The sequence below is a fragment of the Lytechinus pictus genome, chromosome 15, assembly GCF_037042905.1.
Source record: "Lytechinus pictus isolate F3 Inbred chromosome 15, Lp3.0, whole genome shotgun sequence".
NCBI lineage: Eukaryota > Metazoa > Echinodermata > Echinoidea > Temnopleuroida > Toxopneustidae > Lytechinus > Lytechinus pictus.
This window is the reverse complement of record NC_087259.1, coordinates 23,342,284-23,370,181: the sequence shown is the minus strand read 5'-3', so window position 1 is coordinate 23,370,181 and position 27,898 is coordinate 23,342,284. Positions and strand designations below refer to the sequence as shown.

The 27,898-nt window shown below is 35.9% G+C and overlaps 2 protein-coding genes and 1 long non-coding RNA gene across 4 annotated transcripts in view; 1 reads left to right on the top strand and 2 right to left on the bottom strand.

The window, feature by feature from the left end:
* LOC129277930 (ubiquitin carboxyl-terminal hydrolase 20-like) overlaps positions 1–9,393 on the bottom strand; it is a 42,605-nt gene extending 33,212 nt beyond the window's left edge. Inside the window, exons 1-4 of one of the 2 annotated variants that reach the window (XM_064110801.1) lie at positions 9,189–9,393; positions 5,578–5,680; positions 4,979–5,032; positions 4,514–4,576 (exon numbers count right to left, since the gene is read on the bottom strand). In XM_064110801.1, the coding sequence (XP_063966871.1) occupies positions 4,514–4,576; positions 4,979–5,032; positions 5,578–5,658 (198 nt within the window). In that variant the 5' untranslated portion in view covers positions 5,659–5,680; positions 9,189–9,393. Of the gene's footprint in view, positions 1–4,513; positions 4,577–4,978; positions 5,033–5,577; positions 5,695–9,188 lie in introns of both variants that reach the window. The other variant, XM_064110803.1, reaches the window with a different exon arrangement.
* Positions 9,394–10,490: 1,097 nt separating this feature from the next.
* LOC135156915 (uncharacterized) lies at positions 10,491–11,925 on the bottom strand. Its single transcript, XR_010295970.1, has 2 exons — positions 11,799–11,925; positions 10,491–11,252 (listed from the first exon to the last, which is right to left on the bottom strand). It is a non-coding gene; the product is annotated as an uncharacterized LOC135156915 (long non-coding RNA).
* A 4,188-nt stretch (positions 11,926–16,113) lies between these two features.
* On the top strand, positions 16,114–27,433 carry LOC129259967 (putative nuclease HARBI1). Its single transcript, XM_064110498.1, has 5 exons — positions 16,114–16,189; positions 21,716–21,793; positions 22,061–22,277; positions 24,304–24,590; positions 25,176–27,433. Exons 2-5 carry the CDS (start codon positions 21,749–21,751, stop codon positions 25,278–25,280), a joined length of 654 nt encoding a protein of 217 aa, XP_063966568.1. The 5' UTR covers positions 16,114–16,189; positions 21,716–21,748; the 3' UTR covers positions 25,281–27,433.
* The last annotated feature ends 465 nt before the right edge of the window (positions 27,434–27,898 follow it).

Here is a 27,898-nt window from a genome sequence, read left to right as displayed (position 1 = left end):
TCAAGGGAGTTTTTCAAGAAGCAAACAGTCAGTGACTTTCTCAGATTCCTTCGATGTGAACATATTGTTTAAAAGGTTCTTACAAAAATTCATGTCTCTGTATAATACAAATGTACCAGTTGTAAAGCAAAGTAGAAGAAATCGTAAAAATGTTCCTATTATGCCATGGGTTAGTGCTTCTTTGTTGAGATCCATTAACAAGAAAAACAAGCTGTATTATTCGTATAAAGTGCGTGGTACCGAATCTTCACGTGAACGTTATGTAAATTATAAAAATACGCTTACTTCAGTCCTTCGTACTGCAAAGAAATCATATTATCGCACCCAATTTCAAGCAACAAGAAACGATATCAAGGGAACTTGGAAAGTGTTTAAGAAAGTATTCAAGTCAAAGGAAAAGATATATCATGTAAAGAGTATTGAAATTAACGGTCATGTGGTGGAAGAAAGGAATATTATAGCAGACAACTTTAACGATTACTTTTGCAGCATTGGTCCAAAACTTTCACGGGCAGTGCCACTTTCTCAGCAGACTTACAGAGATTTTATGAAAAAGCAAAATAGTAAAAGTTTATTTTTCTTACCAGTAGTTCGGGAAGAACTGCTTACCATTGTGAAATCTCTTAAAAACGGGAAAAGTCCTGGTTATGATGGGGTTACTAACAACTTAATTAAAGAAATTATCTTAGGAATTATTCAACCTCTACTTCATGTCTTCAATCTATCAATGTCATGTGGGAAAGTTCCTACTGACATGAAAATTGCGAAGGTCGTACCCATTTTTAAGAAAGGAGACCCGCAATGCCTGAATAATTACAGACCTATTTCTCTATTGACTGCATTCTCAAAGATTCTTGAGAAAGTGATCTATGTTAGAACTTTGAAATTTTTCAACAAGAGTAATATATTTTCTAAATTTCAGTTTGGCTTTCGCGAGAAACATACCACCACCCATGCCTTGCTACATTTTATTGATAAAGTATCACAATCCATAGACAAAAAGATGCATACAATTGGTATATTTCTTGATTATTCGAAAGCTTTTGACACAGTAGATCATGATATTTTGATTGGCAAGTTATCACATTATGGTATCAGGGGTACAGCATTGGACTGGTTCAAGAGTTACTTAGCTGACAGGAAACAATTTGTCTCGATAAAGGATGCTGAGTCAGGTTTACAGAATGTCCCTTGTGGTGTTCCCCAGGGATCCCTCCTTGGTCCGTTATTATTTATTGTGTATATTAATGATTTTCACTATTCCTCTGATATTTTATCGTTCATTTTATTTGCAGATGATTCAAGTTTGTATTATTCCCACAGAAATCCTGAGACCCTTTTAAAAACAGTTAATAGTGAACTGAGGAAAGTCACTTTGTGGATTCAAGCAAATAAATTATCTCTAAATTTGCAGAAAACAAATGATATGCTCTTTAGCAACACCATTAGAGAAGTTCCAGGTGATGTTATATTTAATGATGTGTTAATAGATAGAGTAAAGACGACCAAATTTCTGGGGTTGCATATAGATGAAAAACTGATTTGGAAAACCCATATAAATCATCTTTGTAAGACGTTATCAAAAAATAGTGGTGTAATATACAAATTGAAATCCTTTTTCTCTAATGATATTCTTTGTATCATGTATTCAACACTAATTCTCCCGTATCTCAATTACAGTGTTCTTGCATGGGGTAATTCTCTTAAAACCAATCTAGAAAGGGTGTACTTGATTCAGAAAAGAGTTTTAAGAATTGTTTGTAATGTTAACTAATGCTCGCATACTACCCCACTTTTTTATGAGCATAGAATTCTAAAATTACAAGATATCTATGATTTTCAACTTGGTACTCTAATGTATGCATACAATGCAGGCATCATGCCACCAGCTCTGGTCACAATGTTAATGAAAAATAGTGACATACATAACTATTATACACGAAATGCTTCTGCTTTCCACTTACCCAAGTTACATACAAGTTTTGCTTTTAGGACAGTTGTAAATACAGGACCCAGGTTCTGGAACTCTCTCAATTCACAAAAAATCGGTAAGCATTTATACTTTTCAGCATGTACTTAAAGGTTATCTTCTTAATTGTTATTTGTGAGTTGCTCTAGGTTAAGATATGCCTTTATATACTATGTTATTTTTTAATTTTGGAGCCTATAAAAAACTGTATATAAGACTGGAGAATGTTATGATATATCAATATATATTTATCTTGTATCTTGTCTAACTGATTTCTTCTGCAGAGCGTCAGCCCATGTTTTTTTTTTTTCCTTTTGTATTCTTTTCTTGTGTTTCTTTTACCTTTGTCATGTTTTGTTTTTTTACTTTACTATTATTATTATACATACGATCTTCCCCTTTTTTCATGCCATGTTATCCATACTTATTTCTTCTTCCATCATATATCACTTAATTATATCATATTGTTGTTAGTTTATTAGACTTCATAATTGTACATTCAAGCAATGTATTCTATTCTTTTTAGTGTGTGCTTTTTGTCATTGATTAGATTTAGTTTGTCTTTTTTGTTTTATTGTTGTTGCATTTTTTAAGTTGTTTTGTTTCTTTTGTATTTCTAAAGATATTACATGTACACACTGGAAAACTATTCAGTCATGTACTTGAAACAAAGGAGACCCTAGCCTTACAAGCCTTGCTTTTTCAGGGGTTCTCCTTGTCTTTCTCTCAATACGTAATTAGTTATTTGCTGTGTTTCTTTTTTTCTACTGTAAGAACGATTTATGGTTAATTGATTTTCATTGGTAGAATGTGAAATCACACTTGTAAGATCAAGTGTATGTGCAGAAAGAAAGACGAATAAATATCTTATCTTATCTTATCTTTCTTCTCAGCCAATCAGATGCAAGGATTTCAGTAGAAAGTCACTGACAATTTGTTTCATGAAATGCTGCTCTCACAGTAAACTTTATTCTTTTTAGACATGATAACACTGAGTGATCAATCAATGATACAAACTTGAATATGCTCATCTTACACGACAACAAACACAATAAAAATATATACAAAAACAATTATTTAATCTTTAATACTCCAAAGATTGTTATCTTGGAATCTGTTTGTGATTGTGTTTTGCTTTGCATTCACTGGTAATGATAGGGGTCTCAAATAATTTCACTTTGTGAATTTTCACAACATATACCACAGTATATTATCAAAATATAAGTACATGTATAACTTGTCCATAATTACTCCTAATGAAATTTTTGGTGGCTCCTTTAAGCAGAGTACTTTCAAGGTGGTTCAAGATGAAACAAATAAACAAGTGGAATGCCTCTGGCGGTCTCACCTGCATCACGCGATTCAATATAGCAGCAGTGCTGACTTTGAAAACTACTATAACTTGCACAAGATGTTCAGTGATACTTGGTTACTCTTATTTCCACGTTTTATGAACTAGACCAATACACTTACAGAGATATGATGGTAATTCAACAAATACCCCCAACATGGCCAAAGTTCATTGACCTTACATGACCTTTGACCTTGATCATGTGACCTGAAACTCACACAGGATGTTCAGTGATACTTGATTACTCTTATGTCCAAGTTTCACGAGTCAGATCCATAAACTTTCAAAGTTATGATGGTAATTCAACAGATACCCCCCATTTTGACCAAAGTTCATTGACCTTTGACCTTGGTCATGTGACCTTAAATGCGCACAGGATGTTCAGTGATACTTGATTACTTTTATGTCCAAGTTTTATGAACTAGACCAACATACTTTCAAAGTTATGATGGTAATTCAACAAATACCCCCAATTTGGCCAAAGTTCATTGACCTTAAATGATCTTTGACCTTGATCATGTGACCTGAAACTTGCACAGGATGTTCAGTAATACTTGATTACTATTATGTCCAAGTTTCATGAATCAGATCCATAAACTTTTAAAGTTATGATGGTAATTCAACAGATACCCCCAATTCGGCCAAAGTTCATTGACCCTAAATGACCTTTGACCTTGGTCATGTGACGTGAAACCCATGCAGGATGTTCAGTGATACTTGATTAACCTTATGTCCAAGTTTCATGAACTAGGTCCATATATTTTCTAAGTTATGATGACATTTCAAAAACTTAACCTTAGGTCAAGATTTTGATGTTGATTCCCCCAACATGGTCTAAGTTCACTGACCCTAAATGACCTTTGACCTTGGTCATGTGACCTGAAACTCAGGCAAGATGTTTAGTCATACTTGATTAACCATATGGCCAAGTTTTATGAACTAGGTCCATATACTTTCTAAGTTATGCTGTCATTTCAAAAACTTAACCTTAGGTTAAGATTTGGTGTTGACGCCGCCGCCGCCGTCGTCGACAAAGCGGCGCCTATTGTCTCACTCTGCTATGCAGGTGAGACAAAAATCAACAACTCATATTTCAACTTGATAAGTCATGAAAGTTAAAATGCTAATGTAAAGTCACTTCTCACAACTCATTCCACATATTTCAAGACTTTTCAACATGATAAAGGACTTACTTTTGAGTGCTCAGAACTGTGATCTTTGGCTGATTCTCCACACCCAACATAACGACATCCAACCTGATCAACCCAGATGAGAGAAAATAAATGGTCATCAACCATGCAAATTTTGATATTCTGTAAACATCTAACATAGTTAAGTCTCTCCCGAGACAATACATATTTCAAAAGGACAAAGAATACCGTTTCTGTGACCACGATTACAGAGATTTAAAAAAATAATTGCATTCATATCTGGCAGTACATAAAGAAAGATGAAGAATTATTGAAAAGTTAGTATTCTATAATTCATAATACCCTGAACTGACAATTCCTCTTCTTTTTTCACTATCTTGCTGCTGCCTTCTTCTGATGTAACATATTTCATTAAATTAATCTCTTTGCAATGAATGTCTGATATTATGTCCACCAGGAAACACACATTATATGACAATTTCCTGGAATTATTACCATAATACTAACCTCTAAGCACAACCACAGGTTAGGTCCTTTGGCACTGCAGTCTCGGCAACGTCCCTTAATAAAATGAAATAAAAATACTTGATTACTTGCATTGTCAGAAGAACAACTTAAACTTATGATTAAAATAGAGTAAAGGCACAAGAATCATGCAACACACTTGCCAGTCAATAATACTAGGTCCCCAAATTAATGCTTAGTTTTAAGACTCAAGTTTTTGATTTTATATTCATTACTGGTCTGCTTCCTGCATATAGATCCATCAATTGAAAATGGGCAATTGGTATACAGGTTTCCTTAAAAAATGTCTAAAGATAAAAGTCAGTTGGAAAAAACAAATATGTGTAACCCTCATTAAACACTCTCCCACAGGCTACACACATAGATGTTAATTGGTTTGGGGATACTTCGAAAGCTATCTGTACAAGGAGAAATTTGGTGTCAGAAGATACTCCATGACTGTTTTAAATTTGGTTTCGATAACACTTTCAGTGACACATGCATGTTTGATTTTCTCCATGAATTCAAATCATATCATTTCTCCTTCCTGGAGTGCCCTTATAAGGGGATAAAGGAAAAGAGACAGGAATCATAGTACTAACCTGTTTAAAGCCCTGAAGATGCTCTTGCGAGAATCTCTCTACGGTGGTAGAATGAGGGCACTGCTTTCCTGGCTTACCCATGATTCAGTAGATCCCTCTAATTCTGAAATACAAATTCTACATTGAATTAGTAGATCATTCAGGGTAAAAAACCACATATCAATAAAAATTCACTTTAAACTATCTATGCAATCCTGTCGACTATCTATATGCTTATAGATCTACAGGAGTGAAAAATATGGTCATGTATCATGACAAAGCAACAACAAAAAAAAGGAAAGGAAAGAGAGAAAGGTGAAATATGATATAAATTTTCCAAGGAAAGGCCCATGTACATGTACATCAATTCAGTGGCTACTAGGCACAGAAATGAAGGCTCCAAGTCAAATTCAAGTGGCAGGAAAAGGGTAATCAAACTCAAACTCTTAATCAAGACGGTACAACGAAAGAGAATCTTTCAGATAAAGCCGAAGAGGAATTTATATTCATAATCGAACGCATACTTAAGCAAAAAACTGCATTACGCAATCTTTTGTCATACACTGTATGCATTCTCGTTATTTTCGAGACTTGAGCTTACATGCCCATTCTCGGTTATGCAGTCAGAGCTCTATTCTTGAGAGCCAGTACTGCTCCCGTTACCAAACTGTTCTCCAATATCCTGTTTCAAATTTGTCTTTTATGTTGTATTAAGGTAGAAATAGAATGTAAATTAACTTCCTGACAGAAAGTAAGTGGAGAAAGAAAGAAGAAATGTCTACAAGGAAGGAGACTTTATTAGCAGGAATGAAGCAACAACCAGGGGGATATGCTTCGGATAACGTGGAATCAATCACTCCATCCATTACTCAGCTTGGAGATAAGGTGTTAAGGAATAGTGCTGCCACCACCATGACCGACAGGTGCTCCACAAAATACAGCAGTTGACGCAAAAATCTTAAGAAGCTCAACAGAAAACTCAGCAAGTTTAGATGTGGGATGCATCCACTTGATTCCTTGGCCAAGATAGTCCCTTACAAAGTTGGACAATGCTTGCACTGCTCCTACCCAGATCTTTATGCCATTTCAATGGCAAGGAGAGAGCAATGCCCAGGCCCTCTTAAGGGCAGCTGGCAAGCTCTTCAATAATGCTGCATGAGGGGATATGGCAGGTCTTAAGACATACCTAAAGGATAATAGAATCGGAGAGGAGAAAGCATTGTCCAGGCCCTCTTACAGGCAGCTGACAAGCTCTTTACTAATGTGGCAAATGGGAATATGGTAATACTAAAAGACATACAGTACATGTGTACCTAAAGGAAAATAGATTCCTCAATTCCCTCCCACGTTGGGTGGGCAACTACTTTTTTTTAAAGCAATTTTCGTGATCACGTATGACCTAGGCCTACAGTATCAATAGTCATATTGATGTAGAACTTAGTTACAAGATAGTTAGGTCATGTAGGTCTAGATCTAGACCGAAAAATCAGTCTATTTCTGTCAGGGATATGCTCCGCTGAGACTACGTTTGGCTCCGTGTCATCCCCTCCGTCAATAGACCGAAATCTCCGAATAGACTCATAGTGCTGGTGCTTCACACAATGCTTAACTACATCGTTTATGGAGAAAAGGATGAGCTACAGCACCCTCCTTGATTACTTCTTGATTCCCCTTTTGGTTGGAGGAAACAGAGTGCAATAAAGCAAAGTTGTTAATGAAGATCGTAATCAGCTTTCCAGCTTCGTGAAATGTGTGATTTAATATCCAAAATTATTATTCGAAAGAGCCGGTGTGAGTTTCCAACAATCGATTGCTGTCATGTTTCTTTTGAAGCTTCAGCCAATGAATGCGCCAGCCAATCGTGTTAGCAATTTCTGTTCATCAACTGAAAATGCTAACCAGAACGTGATTGGCTGGCACATTTGTTGGCTCAAGCTGCAAAAGAAACATGACGATCCTTTGTTGGAAACTGACACCGGCTCTTTCGAATCGAAATTTCATAGGGCCTATTTCACAAAGTTGGTAAGCTGATTTCATTCTTCATTAAAAATATTTGCTTTATTGCACTCTGTTCCCCCAAAAAAAAAACAAAGGGGGAATTAAGCAGTAGGGCTAATCGAGGAGGGTGCGGCAGCTCGCCCTTTTCTCCAGAGTCATAGACATAGTTGCTGTGGTGAAGCGTTGTGCAAAGCACCAGCACAAGTCCTACGGGAGAACTTCCGTCTGTGCAGCAAGAGGACTAACATAGTAACAAATTTAGAGTGAGAAAGTGTTCTTACGTTAAGACTAAAAAAATATAACTCTTGCCAAACAAAGTTGATTTCAGTCTGCTATCTAACGTTAAACTTAATTTGACTCTGACTCTGAGCACTCTAGGCGACACCCCAATACTTACCCGTGCTAATAAAGTGGGACTCCGCTCACGCGCGTTTGGGCCTCCCTAGCTTAGAACTAAGCAATATTATCTAGAAATCGTTACATTGTAGTAATTAAATATGTTCTATTAAATAAATTGATAATGTTTAATCGGTACTCACCGGTTCTTTTGTTGCATTTTCAGACCATTTCTCACAATTCTTCGTAAATATTTGCGGCAAATTTTGTCGCCATAGACAGCTTAGCATCCATCTTTATTGATAAATGGAGCGCCCTTTACGATAGTTGTTAATGCCGCGGAGAAATCGTTAGGCATTTTGGCCTGTGTTCAAGGCGTTCTTTCTGTTTTATTTTTAAATAGATTGTGCATTTGTTGAATAGCGCCGTCTACGTCAGGTATGAGATCGAGTGTATAAATACACTCTTCCAAAATAATTATGATTCCGACCTGGCGCTGTTTAACTTCAATCTCTTTCACCTAAATTAGCGATGAATGCTAGCATTATAAAATATATATTATTAACGTCTGACGAAAAGAATAACCAACCGATCAGCTGACGAGAACGCGAATCACGTGATCTTCATATCAGCTTCGATCGCGAGTCAGAAGAGAAGAGCAGTTGCCCAGAAAATCAGGAAAAAGCCGTGAAAATGTAAGTTCCCCTTCATTTCTTTCAATTTTTTTTATTGCTAACAATGTATTCAATTAGTGAGATCGAAATGTAATGATTAGACAGTACGATAGCTTGTAGTTTTGATAAAATACAAAAATAATCATCTTCACAAAGATTTCTGACACAAAATACTACTGATGTCGCCTATGAGGTCCATACATGTAATGTTGGACCTCATTGGATGATTGGTACTAGAGTGACTCTGAGTTCTAACGTTATATTTTTAGGCCTAGGCCTAGGCCTTTTCTAAACTATTGTTTTCCTACTCTTGTCTTAATTTTGATAATCTCCATTACTTTAATACTTATAAATTATTTTTAAAAAGTTATGTCGGTAGATGATCTAACAGTTAGATCTAAAATCATCAAACCAACGTTACAATTATTAGAAATATCAGGATTGGAGACGCAAAAGATTACGAGTGGGACCGAGGATACTTTAACTGAGCTAGCAATTAAATTGTCTTGATTTACCACCAATCAACAAGCTAATTAACTTTAAATGGTATGAAATTATACATTCTGGAGCCTACATTCTATTGCATCATAAAAAAGCAATTTAAAATCAAGTGCCGATTCTCACCAGTTCGCCATTTCATCTGAAAATTCTAGGAAAATCGGACTTCAGTCTTCTTTTTGATGAAGGAGTAAAAAATTACTGACGAGTTCTACAGCAACAGATGGCGCTCTCGTAGAATCGCTTCAGGGGGGTGAAACTCCGCTTCTGCATCCGGTCAGAATTGAAGAAAATTTCGGAGGGTCAAAAGTGCACACTGCTCCCATTTTTCGTATACAAGCCTATGGACACCGCCACTGTTTTGGTACACCAGCGAAATGAAGGCGTGGTCACGGAACGTCCTTCGCGCATAGCGTAAAAATATGTAAATTAGTATTTTGTCACTAATTAGCATAATGCGCGACCTGATTAATATCGTTTATGGTGTCTGTCAGTGATTACATCATGTCAGATCATTCGTTTTTTTCCTCCTCAGAGTTTTATTATTCATCTATTTTAATGATCTATTTGTTATTGCTTGTTACGATTATTACTGTATCTTTGCTTTGTTTTAGCTGCAAATGGCCAGGATCTTTGCTAAAAAATATTACAGAGGAGGTTCCCAAAGAAAATGTTGCCATATACGATGACATCTCTTTAAGTTTCTGGAACCCTTTTTTCTTTTTATTGCAGAAAACGAAATGAACCTCTTTTCATAATATAAACAAAGATAATAACAAATCAAATTCTTTTCCATAATTGTAGTCTCCAATATAAGTCCTATTATGAATAGCAGTCCTCGGAGCACTTAATTTTAAATGGCGACTTCTATGTCAAACATCAATAATCATGACCTAGGTATATACCATATTTTAGGGGGGAGGGGGTTCTCAAAATTAAATAGGCAAGAGAGCAAACCGATCGTAGGCTATTTCTTTTTTTATTTTCAACTGAAAATGAATCTGGTGTAATTTTCATTTGGAAAGAAAAAATGAATTTTATATGCAGGTTTAAAAAATTTGGAGAAATAATTAGCCCCCCCCCCCCGTTATGAACAGTAAGGTCTTATAATTGCTTCTTTCAAAACAAACTGAACTTTCACCCCCCCCCCCCCAATCTCTCTCTCTTTCTGTCTGTCTCTCTCTCTCTCAGAAACTGACATAACTATATGCATACAAGCAAATAATTCTCCTGTCATTTACTTTCTTTCCCATTCTTATCCTTATTTTTCTTGAATAATATTTTAATTGACTGCTGTTTGATCTCATGTAACAGTGGCATCATCACATTTCAGTACAGTGCAACATCTTGTGCCATTTGTGCATAACAGCTCAGAAGCAATACATCATCACAATTAATTGATAAATGAAAATTACCAAGATAAAAAAATTCAATTCAAAATTAACATGTTTATTAAGGAATCCATTTTCTAAAACATTGACATTAACATAAAAATAATAATTAGCATCTACCAAGCATTAAATTGCATTTTAAAAAGTGAAGGCAATGCATAGCTAAAAATGGCTGTTACTGGGTAAGGGTAGTATGGGGTGGGTATATAAATGTACAAAAATAGGATTAAGTACATTTTTCTACATTGCACAATGTTTGTTAAAATTTAATTCAAAGGATCTCGATGAGCCTATAGTTAATATTCCATAAAAGAGCATAAAAACCTTTGATATTCGTTTATTTTCTTCCACAAAAGTTTGCCACTCAAAAAAATTGGTAAATTCCTTTCAAATTTGCTGACAAGAAATAGTCTACTGATGTGAGAGCACTCCTCATAAGGGGGGGGGGGGGTGGGACACAATGCCAGAATCCTAAAGAGTGCCTTCCCCAATCAATACATTAGCGAATCATTAACAAAATTTGATTTGTCTACTGTCACTGTGGTTAGAATTCAATCTATTTTTGAAATATAGTCTATTTATATATTATTGCAGTGGTAACCCATTTCACATTTTTTTTAAATGAAGATAACAATAAATGCAACTTAATAACCCTACATAATTTATGAAGACTTGCAGTGGCGTACCGTGGGTCACGGCATCGAGGGGGGCACCAGCAAAAATTTTGAGACCGTTTCATATCTCTTCTTGGCACTTATGTTGTGATACCAGTACTTAAACAGCTTAGGAAGTGGGAAACCTGCATGGTAAAAAAGAGAAAAGAACATAATAAGCTGTAAATTATTTTTACTCATCTAGTCCAGTTTAGTAAAAAAAAAGATGTAAACTCTATTTTATATCTTCAGTGATAAAACAAGTTTAGCACATGCAGTCACTTTCGTCCCACATCCAGATAAATTCATATATCAATATAACTATCTACAGTATGTTTCGAAAATAAAGAGTGCAAATTAATTCAAATATTTATCAGAATTTTGTGATAACTGTTAATATCTTGGGTTTTTTATGCAAATGCATGTATAGACAGGAGATATGGATAATTAGTATGCAGTGTTAGAAATGGAAATACTGGTGAATCTGAATTCAAACATATATTAACTCACAATGGAACTTTAACATTACATGATATCGCATCATGTTTCAGCACAATTGGCCATAGCCCACCCCCTCCCAAAAAAGGGGAAATATTCATTTATTTGGTTTTATTTTTTTTTTTTTTTTTTTTTTTTGGGGGGGGGTGATGAGCTTAGATACAGCCTGTATATTATCAAAACAGTAAGCATACCTTGCAATTTTTCCATTCAGATATCCTGTTCCTCATTAGATTGTAACTAACACTTGCTGATCGGCATGGTTCTCAATTTTGTACTTCTGACTAGGTGTGAGCTGCTAAGAACTTGGTCCCATTGGATCTGCAATTGACAATTTAGATTTGAGAGTTTTAGAGATAAATAAAATTACTCTTCTTAAACAATATTTTTAAAAATTTCTAGCTGCCCATATCCCAGGTCTATGAATGAATATTCCAAACTAGAACAAAAAAGTTATCTGGACCCGAAACTTCATTCTCTATCACATAGAGGCATAGGCTTACCTCACTCTGTTTATAAAAGTAAAATGATTCCAACCACATATTTCTACAGCTGTATATAGCTGAATCTGGTCTATGCTGGGCCTGTATAACTTAAGAATCACATCACATTTGAATGAAGTAAACACTAAGAACGTTTTCAAATTACCACCCCAGGCCGGGCCCAGGGTATCCTGTTCAAATAGACTTGATTTAGGTCTAGGGTAGGCTACGCCATTTCATTCAAATCTAAGACTAAGTCTAGACAAGTAACACTTAACATAACAGACATAATGCTAAGTCAATCGTATTTCAACACTGATTATTCTGAAGTAAAGCGTTCCTGAATAAAAGAAACTGCTGAGAATTATACTTATTCATATGAAGATGAAATAGAGGGGACGGACTAGGCCTAAACTTCAACTTTCAAGCTTGAAGTTTGGGCCTAGTCCGTCCCCGCTATTTTCATACCCCATGACTACATCGACAATCTCGCTAGCCGGCTAGCACCGGCGATATCAAAGGCCGGATCCCGCTCTGACCATATCCCTACATTGACCTAAATTTGAATAGGCCTAAAATCGACAGTTTGTCGTTACTAAAAAACAGGAGGTCGGAAACAAGTCCACATCTACCCCTGATAATTGTCTAATCACAATAAAACTGAAATAAAGGTTTACTTTGGACCTACATGAAGCATTCCGATGAATGTCTAGATCTACGACAAACTATAGTCTATAGACCCCTAGTCCTAGATATAGTATTTTTGAGAAACTCAATGATCACACGTACACTTATTTGGAAGTCAGGCAAAAGAAATATTGAAATTGAGGTTTACATAGTGCGTAATACAGGATGAGCCCCGAACCCCGGCAAACACATTACAATTTGCAAGTGAGATCAAAACATGAAAATGAGCGTAACTTACTTTTATTCCTATGGAATGTCATTAGAATAGTATTGATGTTCCCTCCAAGATTTTCCGCTCCAATGAAGTTCACTCAGAAACCATGATTTCGAACATCAATTCTATAAACAGATAATTAGTCTAGCTATTTCGTTTCAGAAACTTCAAATTCGCAGAGTCCAAAAGAACGACACTTCGCACAGATATCGTAGGGAATTGTGGGACGGAAAAAAATGTTTAATGCATGAGAACATGAATAAAACATTAGCGTTTAATCCAATCATACAAGTGCATTATGCGTATTTTGACGTCATTCTCATGAATAAAACATTGACCCTCCAAAATCATCCTTCAAATTGTCCGCCGGCAGCCATGTTGGCTATGTACAAAACCTATGGGAAATAAAAACGCGCGGAAAGAGTTCCCTCTCTAGCTCCCTTCGGGAGCTTATACGTAAGATCGTATCTCTGTGAATCGCTTTTATTCCCGCTTTGACTCCTCACGTCGGCCTTTAGGTTGCCCATTGCTTTATAATTAACTTTTCATTTGACAAATAACAAATAAGTGAAAAATATTATTATTTGACTAAATGACTTAAGACAGGGATGTCACTACAGGGGGTAGAGTAGCTCCTTCCCTTGTGATTTTTTTTCAAGGAGTGAAAATCAAAGGTCAAGTTCACCCAAGAAAAAAATACGATTTGAATCAATAAAGAATATAGGCCTAATCAAACAAGCATAACGCTGAAAATTTCATCAAATCAGATGTTCAATAAGAAAATTTATGACATTTTCAAGTTTCGCTTATTAAATCAGGGGCATGCAAATGAGAGCGTCGATGATGTCCCTCACTCTTTGTTTTTAATTGTTTTAATTATACAATATTTCAATTTTTATAGATTCGACAACAATTAGGACAAACTTGACTGAAACATAATGATAAAACCAAAATGGTAATTTCCCATGTTTAGGATGGAATAAAACTTTGATTCACATGACAATGAGGAGAAAATTAGAATATTTCCTATTTCATATAATAAAATACAAAAGAAATAGCGAGTGGGTGACGTCACACCGACAAGGATGTGCATATTAATAATTGTATTGTGAAATGAAGCGAAACTTCAAAAAGGCCTTATTTTTTTCCATCCGATTTTGATGAAATTTTCAATGTTATTCTTGTTTAATTTAATCTTTTTATTTGGGTTGACTTGGCATTTAATTTAAGGAGAAATCAATAAGCAAGGTTTTAACAAATCCTTACCAGTATGAGATTCTGAATACCAGCTTTTAAAATTTACATTTAGTTGTTTTTATTTTTGGGTTTTTGCAATGGTAGCAAATCAAGTGCCGTTAGGAAAATATGAAAAATTGCGATCAAGTTTTAGAAACTTGTGGAAACAATGATTAAAATTTTGATCCGTTTCTGGTAAATCTTCTATTGCATGGCCCTGGGAAGCGAGGGTGCTGAGGGTGAGCTGGTCGGGAGCTGGTGAGCACCCCAAGATCTTCCTTGACAGTGCTGGTAGGTATACTAAATGACCGAAATGTATTTATTTATATTATTTTTGTAGCGGGAAACCTTTCATGGTTTTTTTGTCAAATGTGAACCGGCACCCCCTTAACATTTTTTTTGCTGTTGTATATAAATGAAATAGAAATAAATTAGGAATTTGGTTTGGACTATGCATTATTGCCTCAAGAAAACACGAAAGGGAAATAGTTTAGAAAGAATTCAGAACTACATGTATAATCGTTTACAATCCTATATTCATCACTGCCATATCGCCACCATGGTCACCAAAGTATTAAGAATCACTATCAACATCATCTTCGGCATTTAAATCACCAACACCACACTGTTAAAAATTGCCGTAATTTTACGGACAAATTTTAACAGAAATCGTCCGTAAACGATAAAATACGGAATAAAATTGTAAATTTACGGATTTCTACAGAAAACCCGTAAAAATTACATAATAATTAGGTAAATGATAAATTTTACGGACGTTTTCTGTAATTGTACAGAAGATCATTATTGAAAGGAGGCGTTTACGATACATCTTGTAAATTTACTGTCAGTAGATGTAAGTTTACGGATAAGACTTAACAGATTAATTTGTAACATGTGTAAAGTGCATTTTCTACGGAAAATTTTGTAAAATTTACAGAAAAATCAGGTTAATGATACATTTTCTGACGTTGTCCGTAATTGTAGTGAAGATCTTTCTTGAAAGGAGACGTTTATAGTGGTTTACGGTACAAATCTTTGTAAATTTACTAGAAAGTAGCTGTAAGTTTACGGACAAGATTTAACAGATCAATTTGTACTATACAAACTACGGAAAATTTGTAAAAATTACATAAAAATCAGGTAAATGATCAATTTTACAAACGTTTTGATCCGTAATTGTACAGAAGATCATTATTGAAAGGAGACGTTTACGGTACATCTTGTAAATTTACTGTAAAGTAGATGTAAGTTTACGGACAACGTCAGAAAATTTATCATATAACCTGATTTTTCTGTAAAGTTTACAAATTTTCCGTAGAAATTCCACTTTACATATATATATTAAAAATTAATCTCAGAAATGAGACGTTTAGTGGTTTACGGTACAAATCTTTGTAAATTTACTAGAAAGGTAGCTGTAAATTTACGGACAAGATTTAACAGAAATGGCAATTTCTACGGAAACTTTGTAGAATTTACAGAAAAATCAGGTTAATGATAAATTTACTGACATTGTCCGTAATTGTAGTGAAGATCATTATTGAAAGGAGACGTTTACGATACACCTTGTAAATTTACTGTAAAGTAGATGTAAGTTTATGGACAAGATTTAACAGATTAATTTGTAATATGTGTAAAGTGCAATTTCTTCGGAAAATTTGTAAAATTTACAGAAAAATCAGGTTAATGGTAAATTTACTGACGTAAGGAGACGTTTACGATACATCTTTGTAAATTTACTGTAAAGTAGATGTAAGTTTACAGACACGATTTAACAGATTAATTCGTAATATGTGGAAAGTGCAATTTCTACGGAAACTTTGTAAAATTCACAGAAAAATCAAGTTAATGATAAGTTTTCTTTTTCGAGCATGCGCACTTGAGAAGTTTGTGAAAAGCCCGCGAAGCAAAGAGAATTTTCCTTGCGGTCTTGGATGTGTCAAGTGATCTTCTTGATCAGAAATTCGTAAGTATTTTGCTTTGAATTCGTAAAAGAAATTTCTGCTGTGCCTCTCTGGAATATATTGATACGTTTTATGCAGTTATATGAAATTAATAGTGTTGGTTTTCATGATTACGAACAAGGTTTTGGCATTGACGAGTCCAGACGATGCAATGTATCGTCGCGTACGCGCTGCTACAGTCCCATGCATTGGTGCATTTGAGTGTTGGTTATTTTGACACTGTGTTTGAACGAATTGAATCGAAGGTGCGAAGCCGTGGGCCAAGCTTGTTTTATGAGCTTCACAAGGATATTTTATATTATGATGCCATTTATATATTCATTTGTATCTTCATTTGTAAATGTCAAGATGAAAATATAAACCTCAAAATATTAAATTTGTGCAATTAAACTTATTTAAACTTGGGGTAGGCCCTAGGCCTAGATTAGATTAGGGCCTAGCCGGTAGCCTAGATCTAATTCTAAATCAAATCAATGACAATGTCAATGACAATGGCATTGAATGGGTGATTTCAACTCAAGTATGGTGTTGAAATCTGGTGTTGGTGTTGTGACAACACCAGCCACAACACCGTACTTGAAATCAGACTGGTGTTAATTGGGATGGGATTGACCTCGGAAAATATCACTCTGGGGCTACACCGCTATTCCAACGCGTGTTGGAAAAGTCGACGCCAGACGGGTACGTTTTGGCCTTGAATTTCCAGCAAATTAATCAAAATTACGGCCTAAATTTAGGTCTATGTTATCAATTATATACTAATTTCATAATTATAATGTAAAACGGGTACTCACGGGTTCTTTTCTTTCCAAATTTTGTGTTTTCATCGCCTCTTCTGGCCAACTCTTGCGATGGATTTTGTCGCCATAGGATCCTGTACGTGCAAATCCAGGGCGAGTTGTCACATGACGCTCGCGAGTCTCTAGGGGTAATGGCCTTTAATCAAGGCGTTCTTTTTGCTATAATTTTATAATGACGCTTAAATATCGAAATCAATGTAGACGAGTCTGTGCAGGGGCATAACAGGGGTATATAAGAGGGGGCATAGTACATGTCGCATGTGGAAGATACAAGTTACGTAATGTAAGTCCCGAGCACTAGCGTACCTAGGGGGGGGGGGCAGTCTGCCCCCCCCCCCCCCCGATGAGTCACAAACCCATGCAAATTACATATCTCTGCCCCCCGGCCCCCCTGACGAGCTTGAAAACCTATTTTGCCCCCCCCCCCCCCCGACGAGCTTGAATACCTATTTTGCCCCCCCTGGCGAGCTTGAAGACTTTTTTTTTGCTTGTCAAATTTTTTCTGGTACGATTGAAGACCTTTTTCATTGAAGAGCCTTTTTTTCCTTTTTTTTTGGCGGCCGATTTTGCCCCCCTGTGGAAAATCCTAGGTACGCCATGCACTGCCCGCGCTACATGTATGTTGGTAGCCCTGGGACCTCTGGATATTAACTTATCCAATTTAATTACAGATGGCAGATTTTTTTATTATCTGAGTAGCCCCCCCCCCCGGATTATTTGTTCTCACATTACTTTCCTTTTTAAATTTCCTTTCGTTCTTTCTTTCATTTTTCTTTCTTTCTTCCTTCCGTTGCTCCTATGTTTTTTTTTCAGGTGAAATCCACTCGGGGGATGGCCAGCCATGCCCCCATCTGTTTATGCCTCTGAGATGTAGGCTATACTCATGATCTTAATCTTCGATTTTCCAAAGTAGGGGGGGTGCAATTTCTCAAGTAAAATTTGACAACCCCCCCAAAAAGGTTATCACAGAAAAATTGTCATTTTGTCTCGCGTAAGATTTGACAAGTAAAAAGAAAAGATGGTTACTAAAAATAAAAGACTCATTTTGTCTGTGTAATATTTGGCAAGCCTCCCCCCCCCCCCCCCCCAAGTTTAACATATCGGAGGCGCGATGGCTCAGTCGGTAGAGCAGGGGTTTCGGATTCCGGTGACCCGGGTTCGATTCCCAAGTGGTGCGCTAGTGCCCTTAAGGCTTATCCTCATTACCAGGTCCCTCGGAGAGGACCTTAAGCCGTTGGTCCCCTGGTTGCTTGCTCACAGGCATTCGTGCTTTTTTAGCAGTCAGGTAAAAAATCTCGATATAACATAACATTAAAAAAAAGTGAAGGTCATTTTGTCCTGCGTGAAATTTTAAAAGTAATAAAAAGATGGTCACTAAAATTGAAGTTCATTTTGTTTGTGAAATATTTGGCAAGCCCCCCTCCCAAAAAAAGGTTTTAACTAAAAATGATTGAAGGCCATTTTGTTCCTCTTAAAATTTGTCAAGTATAAAAAAAAAAATCACTAAAAAATGAAGGTCATTTGTCCCACGTAAAATTTGACAAGCCCCCCCCCCTAAAAAAAAATGAAAGGTAGCTGATAATGATTGAAGATCATTTTTTCTTGCATAACATTTTACAAAAAAAAGTGTGTCACTATTTGGCGAGCCCCCTACCCTCCAAAAAAAAGGTTTAATTAATAATGATCGAAGGTCATTTTGTCTCTCGTAAAATTTGACAAATAAAAAAAAAGTTGTCACTAAAAAAAGAAGGTCATCTTGTCGCGCGTTATATTTGGCAAGCCCCCACCCCCCTAAAAAAGTTTGTCATTAAATATAGAAAGTCATATGTTCAAAGTAAAATAAATTTGGGAAGCAAAAAAGAAAAGGACAAAAAAGAGCAAAGAATATGAACAAAATATCCCCATTACAAATATTGCTGTGATTCTCATAAGGAGGTGGGGGGGGGGGGAATTAACTTTGTACGAACGACATTTTTTTTTTACATCCAAAATATTGACTATGAATCTCAAAAGGTGGAACGGGCCAGAAATGCTCAACCCCCCCCCCCCCCCCCCCGATCTGCCATTGATTCCAATCGATAATGACTTTTCCCTGCAATACTGATGCTTGAAATCAAGATACTGAAGATTGATATATTGTAATATAAATTATGAACGTCTGACAAAAAGATAACCAACCGATCACCTGACCGATCAGCTGACCAGTACGTGAATCACATCGTAGTTGATCAGTCCCCACAGCGTTTGGAACGCTCACCAAGAATTCAAGAAAAAAGACTGAAAATGTAAGTTTAACCTCAATCCATTAAATTTCAAATGTCGTAGAAGTTTCCTTATCATGTTTAAAACTAATTAATACCTAAATTGTTACCATCCACTATGTATTAAGGCGTACATTTGCCAAAGTTCTTGGGTGCAAATAGAAACGGCAATGTCTAACCGGTTTTATCACTGATGTCGCCTATGAGGTCCATACATGTAATGTTTGGACCTCATTGGTACTAGGAGTGGAAAATATGACGTATTTCCGGCAGTTCGTGTTGAATGTCGTCTGCAGCTGAACCCAGCACTGCGGCTGGTGTTGACGATCTACGTGCAATTTCCCCATTCACCAACACCAACCCCCAGGGATTGGGAAAATCATGGTTTCAAGTTCGGTGTTGGTGTTGGCAATCTCAAGCTCGTGAACAGGCGGCAAACACGATGAAACATCCCCGTAAAATTAGCTTTTACAGTTAAGATGAGCTAGTACTAGTAGTAGAACAAATCATTTGAGCTGTAATATTTTGATAAAGAATAATGTTCACTCTTTCGAATTCTTGAATTAATTAAAACATTGGTACATGTATTCTGTACGATGAGAATTTAATGCATTTCTTTCCGATTTCATTTTCGTCGTCGAGACTTCTCGCGTGAAGTTGAGATGATTTAGCAGCTCAGCGTAGAGGCGTGACGTCATGTGCTATCGATAACGCAATTGGTATCATTCCTCTGAACCCAGTCCCAGCTCGGTGTTGGAGCTCGGTTCAGCGGCCTTTTTACGCTCTCAACACCAACACCGAACTTGAAATCACCCAATGTCAACTACAGTTAGTTAGATCTAGTATACCTCAAGCGAAGTTCGTGCAGGCTCCACTCCACTTCACTACCGCTACACTACACTCCACCTACCCAAACTTCGGGACGGTGAACTCGATCGGATATTCCGAGTGACAAAGGTGGGGTGGCCGATGGAAATGTCATTTATTGTAAAAATCATAACAAAAAATATAAAGAGAAAGAAAAATAGCTTAATTTCTTACTCTTCACCCGTATTTCACTCCGTGTCCATCCTCTGGTTATCCTCTAAATTGTTGATTTTGAGCCAGTATCTATTTCCTCACACGTCACTATTCATGGCCGATTTAAAAACATCCCATGCGATCGGTCGCAGGTCAAACAGCATAAATATTTATATTATTATTGGATGGTTCAGAAAATACCAAAAATATTCTACGAGTATGGGAAAAAAAAAAATTTCCTCGTTTTATTTTTTTCTATAATTTTTACAATAAATATCATTTCCATCCCACCTTTGTCACTAGCGGTAGCGAAGTGGAGTGGAGCCTGCACGAACTTCGCTCGAGGTAGATCTAGTAATGACTTAGTGCTGGCTAGCGACCGACGGGTTTCCATTCTCAGCCATTCACTGATAATTCAGTTAAGACAGTGTGTTCCATGTGTGTATGTGTGATGCGAAGCTACCTCAGCTCAAGCGATGTAGACGACCTTGTTGGAGCGTACAGTGTAGCGGTAGTGAAGTGGAGTGGAGCCTGCACGAACATTGCTTTAGGTAATGCGAAGCGTGCTGTACATGTGTCCTCTGGACGTGTGGGCATGGGTTTAGTGACAGTGTGCATGTGATTGTGAAGGGTTGATCGAAGCCCGGGTTGAAGTTTCTTACAGCTCTGTGGGTTTATCTATAATTAAATGATTCTCTTTTCAAGCTTAAATTTTTATAATGATGATTGCTACATTCCAATTATTTGATTAAATTGTTTGTTTTAGAACAGGTCTTTTATTTTGTCCTCAGTCTATTTCTCCCATTACATATCAATTAAAGAGAGTCTTCACTTGTGTTTCATTAAATTATTATACAATGTCCACTGTAATGAAAATGGAAACATGCCGGTCAAATGAAAGTGCAATATAAGTGGAAACATGCTGGTCTATTGACTATATGTTGACCATATAGTAGAAAGCAAAATTTGTTCTCAGCTGTAATTATTCTTCTATGGGAACTTGCTTCTCATAGATAAAATAAAATTTCCGAAGACCCCATATAATTTTGTACTATTTGGTGCATTTAAAGAGGAGAAAGAAATGCTTTTTTTTTTCAATTTGCCTAAATTGCATTAAAAAATATACCTTTCTTTTGCTTTCAGCACAGGCCAATTTTTAGAGGCTGAAATATTAAAGAGTTGATTACTTAAATTTCGTTCTAAAATCTTTTTCATATCACTTGCAAATAGAGAAAATATAGCGCCCCCCCCAAAAAAAAACTTTAATTTTTAAAGGCATCTCGCACAAATGATTACAATGTTTTTGTTTTATTTATCATTCACTATGAGATCTGTATAAAGTGATAAACCAATGAATTATTTTTATATGTATATGTTTCCAATTATTTGCCTACCGGTATTTATTAAAAAATAATGTTTGTGTTGTTATTTGACAATTGTTTCACAGAATTACGTCGTCGGTTGACATCTACCTATACCCATGGATTATCTCCATCACCTTCACAACCTTGAATTGCTAAGAGAGGTATGATTGATAAATTTGGTTTACATTGTTTTAATTTGTTTAAAAGTATTATTGAAATGATTTGATGAGATAACAAAAATGAAAACTTGAAATAACATTTTGAATGTAATTTTTGTTAATCTTGGGAAGACAATTAAGATTGCAGTTATTATGTTGGTAGATGTGTAATCAAATCTACATGCACATGTTCACTGTTTGGAACGTTTATAAAGATCACAAAATAAAAGAATTAAAAATAATATTCAACTCTTCTGCATACATGTACAGCTACCTTTGCCAAGACCACGCCGTGGGCTACGGGATGCTAGAAATCCATCGGAATCGTATGAGGATGGGCCATTTCGAGATCGGTATCGACTGTCAAAAGAAACCGTCATTTACATCATCAACATGCTGGAAGCCGAATTGAAGAGGGACACACAGAGGAATGATCCACTTCCCGTTTATTTGCAGGTGTTGACGGCTCTCCGTTTTCATGCAGTGGGTGAGTAATTGAATTAAACGATTATTGAATGTTTCTGGGCACTGTTAAATCTATTTGACTGAGGTTGTTTCTATTAATTTTAGGACTCCAGACAAAGTTGATGATGATGACAATATCTAGAAATCAGAGAGGGATCACATAAGTAAGAGTATCATTTAAGCAAACAGTCAAGTACCTATGAATTGCATGCTTAAAAATTCCAAAACTACCACAGCAGGAGTGAAGCTCTGCTGTTTCTGCTGTTAGAACTGTTATGTCAGGTTAGAGTTATAAATTCGTCATTAACCCTAAATTGGCAGATCACCCCCACCCCCCCCCCCGAAACTTGGCTGTGTTGCGATGAAAAGCTATGAAATTTGGCACATAGATAACAACTCGAGATGAACATACACACAAAAAACTAGAGCTGCAATCGTATCAGAACAATGTGCATGCATTGACGCCTGTGATTTTATGGAGGGCAAGAAACAGAAGGAGATAAAGAGAAAACTCCTGAAGATATACATTTTCAAAATATTAAGAGGGCGCTATTTTTATAGGCAATGGTCACTGATGCGTAAAAAAAACATTTTGCATATGAGGGATGATGCCATTAGCAAACCCTAAAAAAGTGATACCAAGATAAATGGAAACAAGGAAGTGATGGCCATTTTACTGTTTTCCAACTTTTTAATAGAGAGCGCTATTTCTTAAAGGTAATGGTCACTGATGTGCGTAAAAAAACATGGATTATGAGGGATGATGCCATAAGCATACCCTGAAAATATGAGACCGAAATAAATGAAAACAAGGAACTTATCGTCATGGCCATTATAATATTTCTTTAGTTTGCAATAGAGGGCGCTATTTTTGAAGATAATGGTCATATATGTGTAAAATGGAAAAAAAAAACAATTGAATTTGGACTATCATAAGTCAACCCTGAAAATATGAAACTGAAATAAATGAAAACAAGTAAGTGATGGCCATTTTACTATTTTTCCACTTTGCAATAGAGGGCGCTATTTCTAAAGGTAATGGTCACTGATGCGTAAAAACAGATGAATAAGGAAGCATGTTCCCAAATCAGACCAAAATGAATAAAAACAAGGAAGTTACGGCCATTTTATGATTTTCCTACTTTACATTTCAATAAATATGAATTTTTTTAATGTAGACTATTTCGGATTTGAATTTAGGGCATGAACACGGCATTTTCAAGGGCAAGTCATATTTTCATATGAAGAGCAACTCTTAAACAATCTACAGCAATTTGTTAGAAGTGTGTAGCATGCAGGATAAGAGAGTAAGGATGGGATTAGGAATAGTATGCAAATGGACTAGAAATTTACAAAATGGCGCCTGGATGGTCATGCATTGCCCCTGTCTTTCCGCCCCCCCCCCACTTGGTTTCCACGCAATAAGTAAAAAAATATTTAATGGATAAAAAAAAATTGGTGTGTAGGTATATAGAACACCAAAATACAGGCTCAGTTCGAATTCGGAGTCCGCAGGTCAAAGGTCACAGCTCATTAGATATGCGAGTTGGTTTCCACATGATTATCATAAGTTCCAAATGAAAATTTAGAAATGTTTTTTTATTTGAATTATAATCATGTGAATTATCACACATAGACATCTACTATGTATGGGAAATACCATGTATGTTGCGCGCCATGTTATATAGTGGTACACTTTGGGGGTACTGACCAATTTTTTCGAACTTTTATCAATAGATGTGCAAAAACATCAAGGTAAAAAGTCAAAAGCAAGGGGCAGAAAATAAACATTATTCAATAGCTGTTTTTTAAGTCAGTACTGCTGCTATATCGAATCGCGTATGATGGCGACACTGCAAGAGGCCTTCCACTTGTTAAAATGAATTGCAGAAAATTGTCTGATATTTGTAAAAGATGAATATTCTAATGAAATATGTGCTTAATTTTTTTTGTCATCAGAAGTATCATCTGTATGTGCTTCAATGAAATGTTTTAAAATTACCTCGAAACAATGACCTATCAACCATATGGTTTGTTTGATTTTACAGGATCATTTCAAAAGATGCATGGTGATGAGGCAGCAATATCACAGTCATCAATGTGTCGAATCATCAAAGATGTGTCAGAAGCTATAGCAAGAAGGAAGTGGCAATACATGAAGTTTCCTTCGACAAGAGAAGAAGTTGAAGCAACTCAGCGACAGTTCTTCCAGTACTGCAGATTTCCAGGAGTGATAGGTGCAATTGATGGGACACATGTCTACATCAGGAGCCCTGGTGGGGATCAGGCAATATACTTCCTCAACAGGAAGAATAGATACTCGATCAATGTACAGGTTAGATTAATTATACCCTTTCTTAGGCCCTTTTCACAATTAGTGCTGAGACTGCTTGCAACCTTTGTGATTGTGTGCGACATATATTGTGATCAAATGATTGCAATTGCTAATACAAGCAGATGTGAAAGCCACTTAAATTACTATAACTAGAACAATGTACTATTTTGTATAAAGTTTGGCAAAAAAAAAGAATGTGACATTAATTTTCTTTCCTAGGATTTCCTATCACTTCAGTTTCATTTATAGTAATTATTCGATTCGTATTTGATTGGGCAATTTTTAAAATGAGTAGTTAATTCTGTAGCATATTTTTTTTTGTTTTTTTTTGCAAGTACTGAGCAATGGAAGCAGTGGATGGGTGGGGTGATTGTTGGATAAATCAACCTAACATGGAAAGCACACCAATAATTTTTATGTGCATGCATGTTAAAATTGCATTCCAAATATGTGATAAACTTGCAAAACTCAATTGTTGTGTGCTCCCATTGGATGTCCCAAAGAAAATTGAAAATTAAGTGCCCAGAACGATATAGAGACAGTTATGAATGTAAGATTTGATATTCCTCTTTTGTCTTCTGCTAGGTTGTTTGTGATCAGGCTGGGAAAATAACAAGCATCGTTGCCAGATGGCCTGGCAGCACACCTAACTCCGCAACCGTAAGTCACTTTTCAAAACTTGGATGGTAGATGTACTTAGGCGACCTGCATGTTATGCTGCAGTCGGAGGTCACATGGTAAGGTCAAAGTGTTCCACAATGGACATAAGTTTTTGTAGAAATGTACCAAACCCGACGGTGCTCTCACTCCATGATGTGTCACTGCATCGTAGCAATCCAGTCGGATTTGAAATGGTCTACACATGTTGAATATATGGTCAAGCACGCAAATAGTCGTTTATATGTTCTTCGCACTTTGAAATATCATAGTCTGTAATTTCAGGACCTTATAGTTGTATATACTAGTTTCGTGAGACCAGTTGTTGAATATGCTGTACCTGTATGGTCAGGAGCACTAACAAAACAACAAGTACAAGTCATCGAACGTCTTCAGAATCGTGCCCTTAGAATCATTTTTGGAGCAGCATATTCTTCATATGAGCATGCTTTACTCCAGTCAGAACTGATGTCTCTTGAAGATAGATGGATCAAACTCTTGTCTTGCGTTTGCGAAGTCTATGCAAATCCCCACGTCTAAACTGTATCACCTTCTACCTCAAAATAGGACTTGTCAATATCAGACTAGAAGCTTGGCCGGAACAGTAGAGATGCGATGTCGAACTTCACGATATAGAAATAGCTCCTTGCCCTCGTTGATTCGGCACCTTAAAGAGAAATTCCAGTAGTTGCAGTAAACACTGATTTCATGAGAAAGTCTGTAAAACAAGGCTTAATTGTCAGTATATCATCGAGGATCTAGATCTGGTACAGTTACATAAACTGAACTTTGTGAAATCTTGAAATCTACGCTGAAAAAATGTTCAGGCTGAAGATCCCCAACAGAGATAAGCGCACGTGGGACATTGTATAATTATTGCTTAGAATGTCGGGCCCGACGCTCTACCCGAATCCTGTGCTTATTTGCTGATTTCTCAGCAATTACACAATTTCTTCCAGAATCCTTTGGCACATATGTTTTATTTATACAAACAGACACTTTGGTGGTCATTTCATTGGATTCTGTACGAACTCATTTTGATATCGTTACCAAAACTAGCATTTACCTTTAACTCTAAAAGAATTGATTACAAGGAGTAGTTTTTTTTTTTATATATCTTCCCCTATCGTTACTTGTATAATAATATCAAACTACGAATGGCTGAGAATTAAAGAACTCATCATTCATTGGACTCTTAAAATGTGATATCATTAAAAGATTGTTTTTTATAAAATGCAGATTACATACTAATTCTAATGTTGAGTTCTCTTTATGTTGGCGAACTCAAGTTTCATTTCATTTCATTTCATTTTACTTTGTTAATCAAAATATTTTTCTTTCATATGAGCAATTATTCACTGATATCTAGTTGTAAACTTAATATTTGAATTGAAGTCACAAAAATTGCCAAAATATGTATTATTGCAGCATGTATGAAAAAATGTGACCTAATTGCTTCTTCGCCCTTTTCTCTCTGTTTCCCTTCCACCATCAATTTCTTCTCTTCTCTCTCTCTGCCTCTCTTCTCTCTTCCACTATTTCTATTCCTTTCTGCTTTCCAATTCATTTCCTCTATCCACTCATATTTACATGTATTTAGAATGTTTTTCAATTTTTTTTATTGATCAGTGAGTATCGATTTAAATTTATTTATGATATACTTTGTTACATATGTCTATATTGAAATTTGTTCGTAGTACTATAAGTTTTTTTACCTTGTTATTGATGATTTTGTTTGAAATGTAAATTTTCGCAATTCGGCTTTTGCCGCAAAGAAAGGATTTTTAATAAACCATTTTGAATTGAATTGAATTTACAGGTCAACATTAAAGTGTATGTGCAAGGCTCTTATGACAAGTGTTATTCCATCCCAGTCATTTCACAATGAAGTTTCAATACAATTATGTTGTGTGCCCTCGCAAATCACGATATTTCTGGTTATTTTCATGAGTGGGCGAGACACAATCACTGTTGCCATGTTTTATTCTAGAAATAGTAAGCTAAGTATGAAAAAAATTATTGAAAAAAGCTGGCCCGATTTGTCCAGGTCAGAAAAGGGCAACACAATTTTTGTTCAGGCCTTAAGTGAATGCATTCATAAAATCTACCATGTGTTTGGGAGTACATGTTTAAATAGCAAATCAGCGTTCCTATTGTAAGGTATCTACTGATTAAAAAATATCTGTAAAAAATTTAAGAATTCTGTAAACTTGTTTTTTTACGGAAATGTGTAAATTTACATGGGAATTTTGTAAAAGTACGGTAATTTTACGGAAAAGGAATCCGTAAAATTACGGATTAAAAAAAAAAATTCCGGCAGCAAAATTTCCGGACAAATTTTTTTTTTCCGTTAATTATTTATACGGAATCATGTTAATTCACGTAAATTTTCTGTAAAATTTCCGTAAATAATATCCGTATTTTACATGGGAATTTGTAAAAGTACGGTAATTTTACGGAAAAGGAATCCGTAAAATTACGGACAAAAAAAAAAAATTCCGGCAGCAAAATTTCCGGACAAATTTTTTTTTTCCGTTAATTATTTATACGGAATCATGTTAATTCACGTAAATTTTCTGTAAAATTTCCGTAAATAAAATCCGTATTTTACATGGGAATTTTGTAAAAGTACGGTAATTTAACGGAAAAGG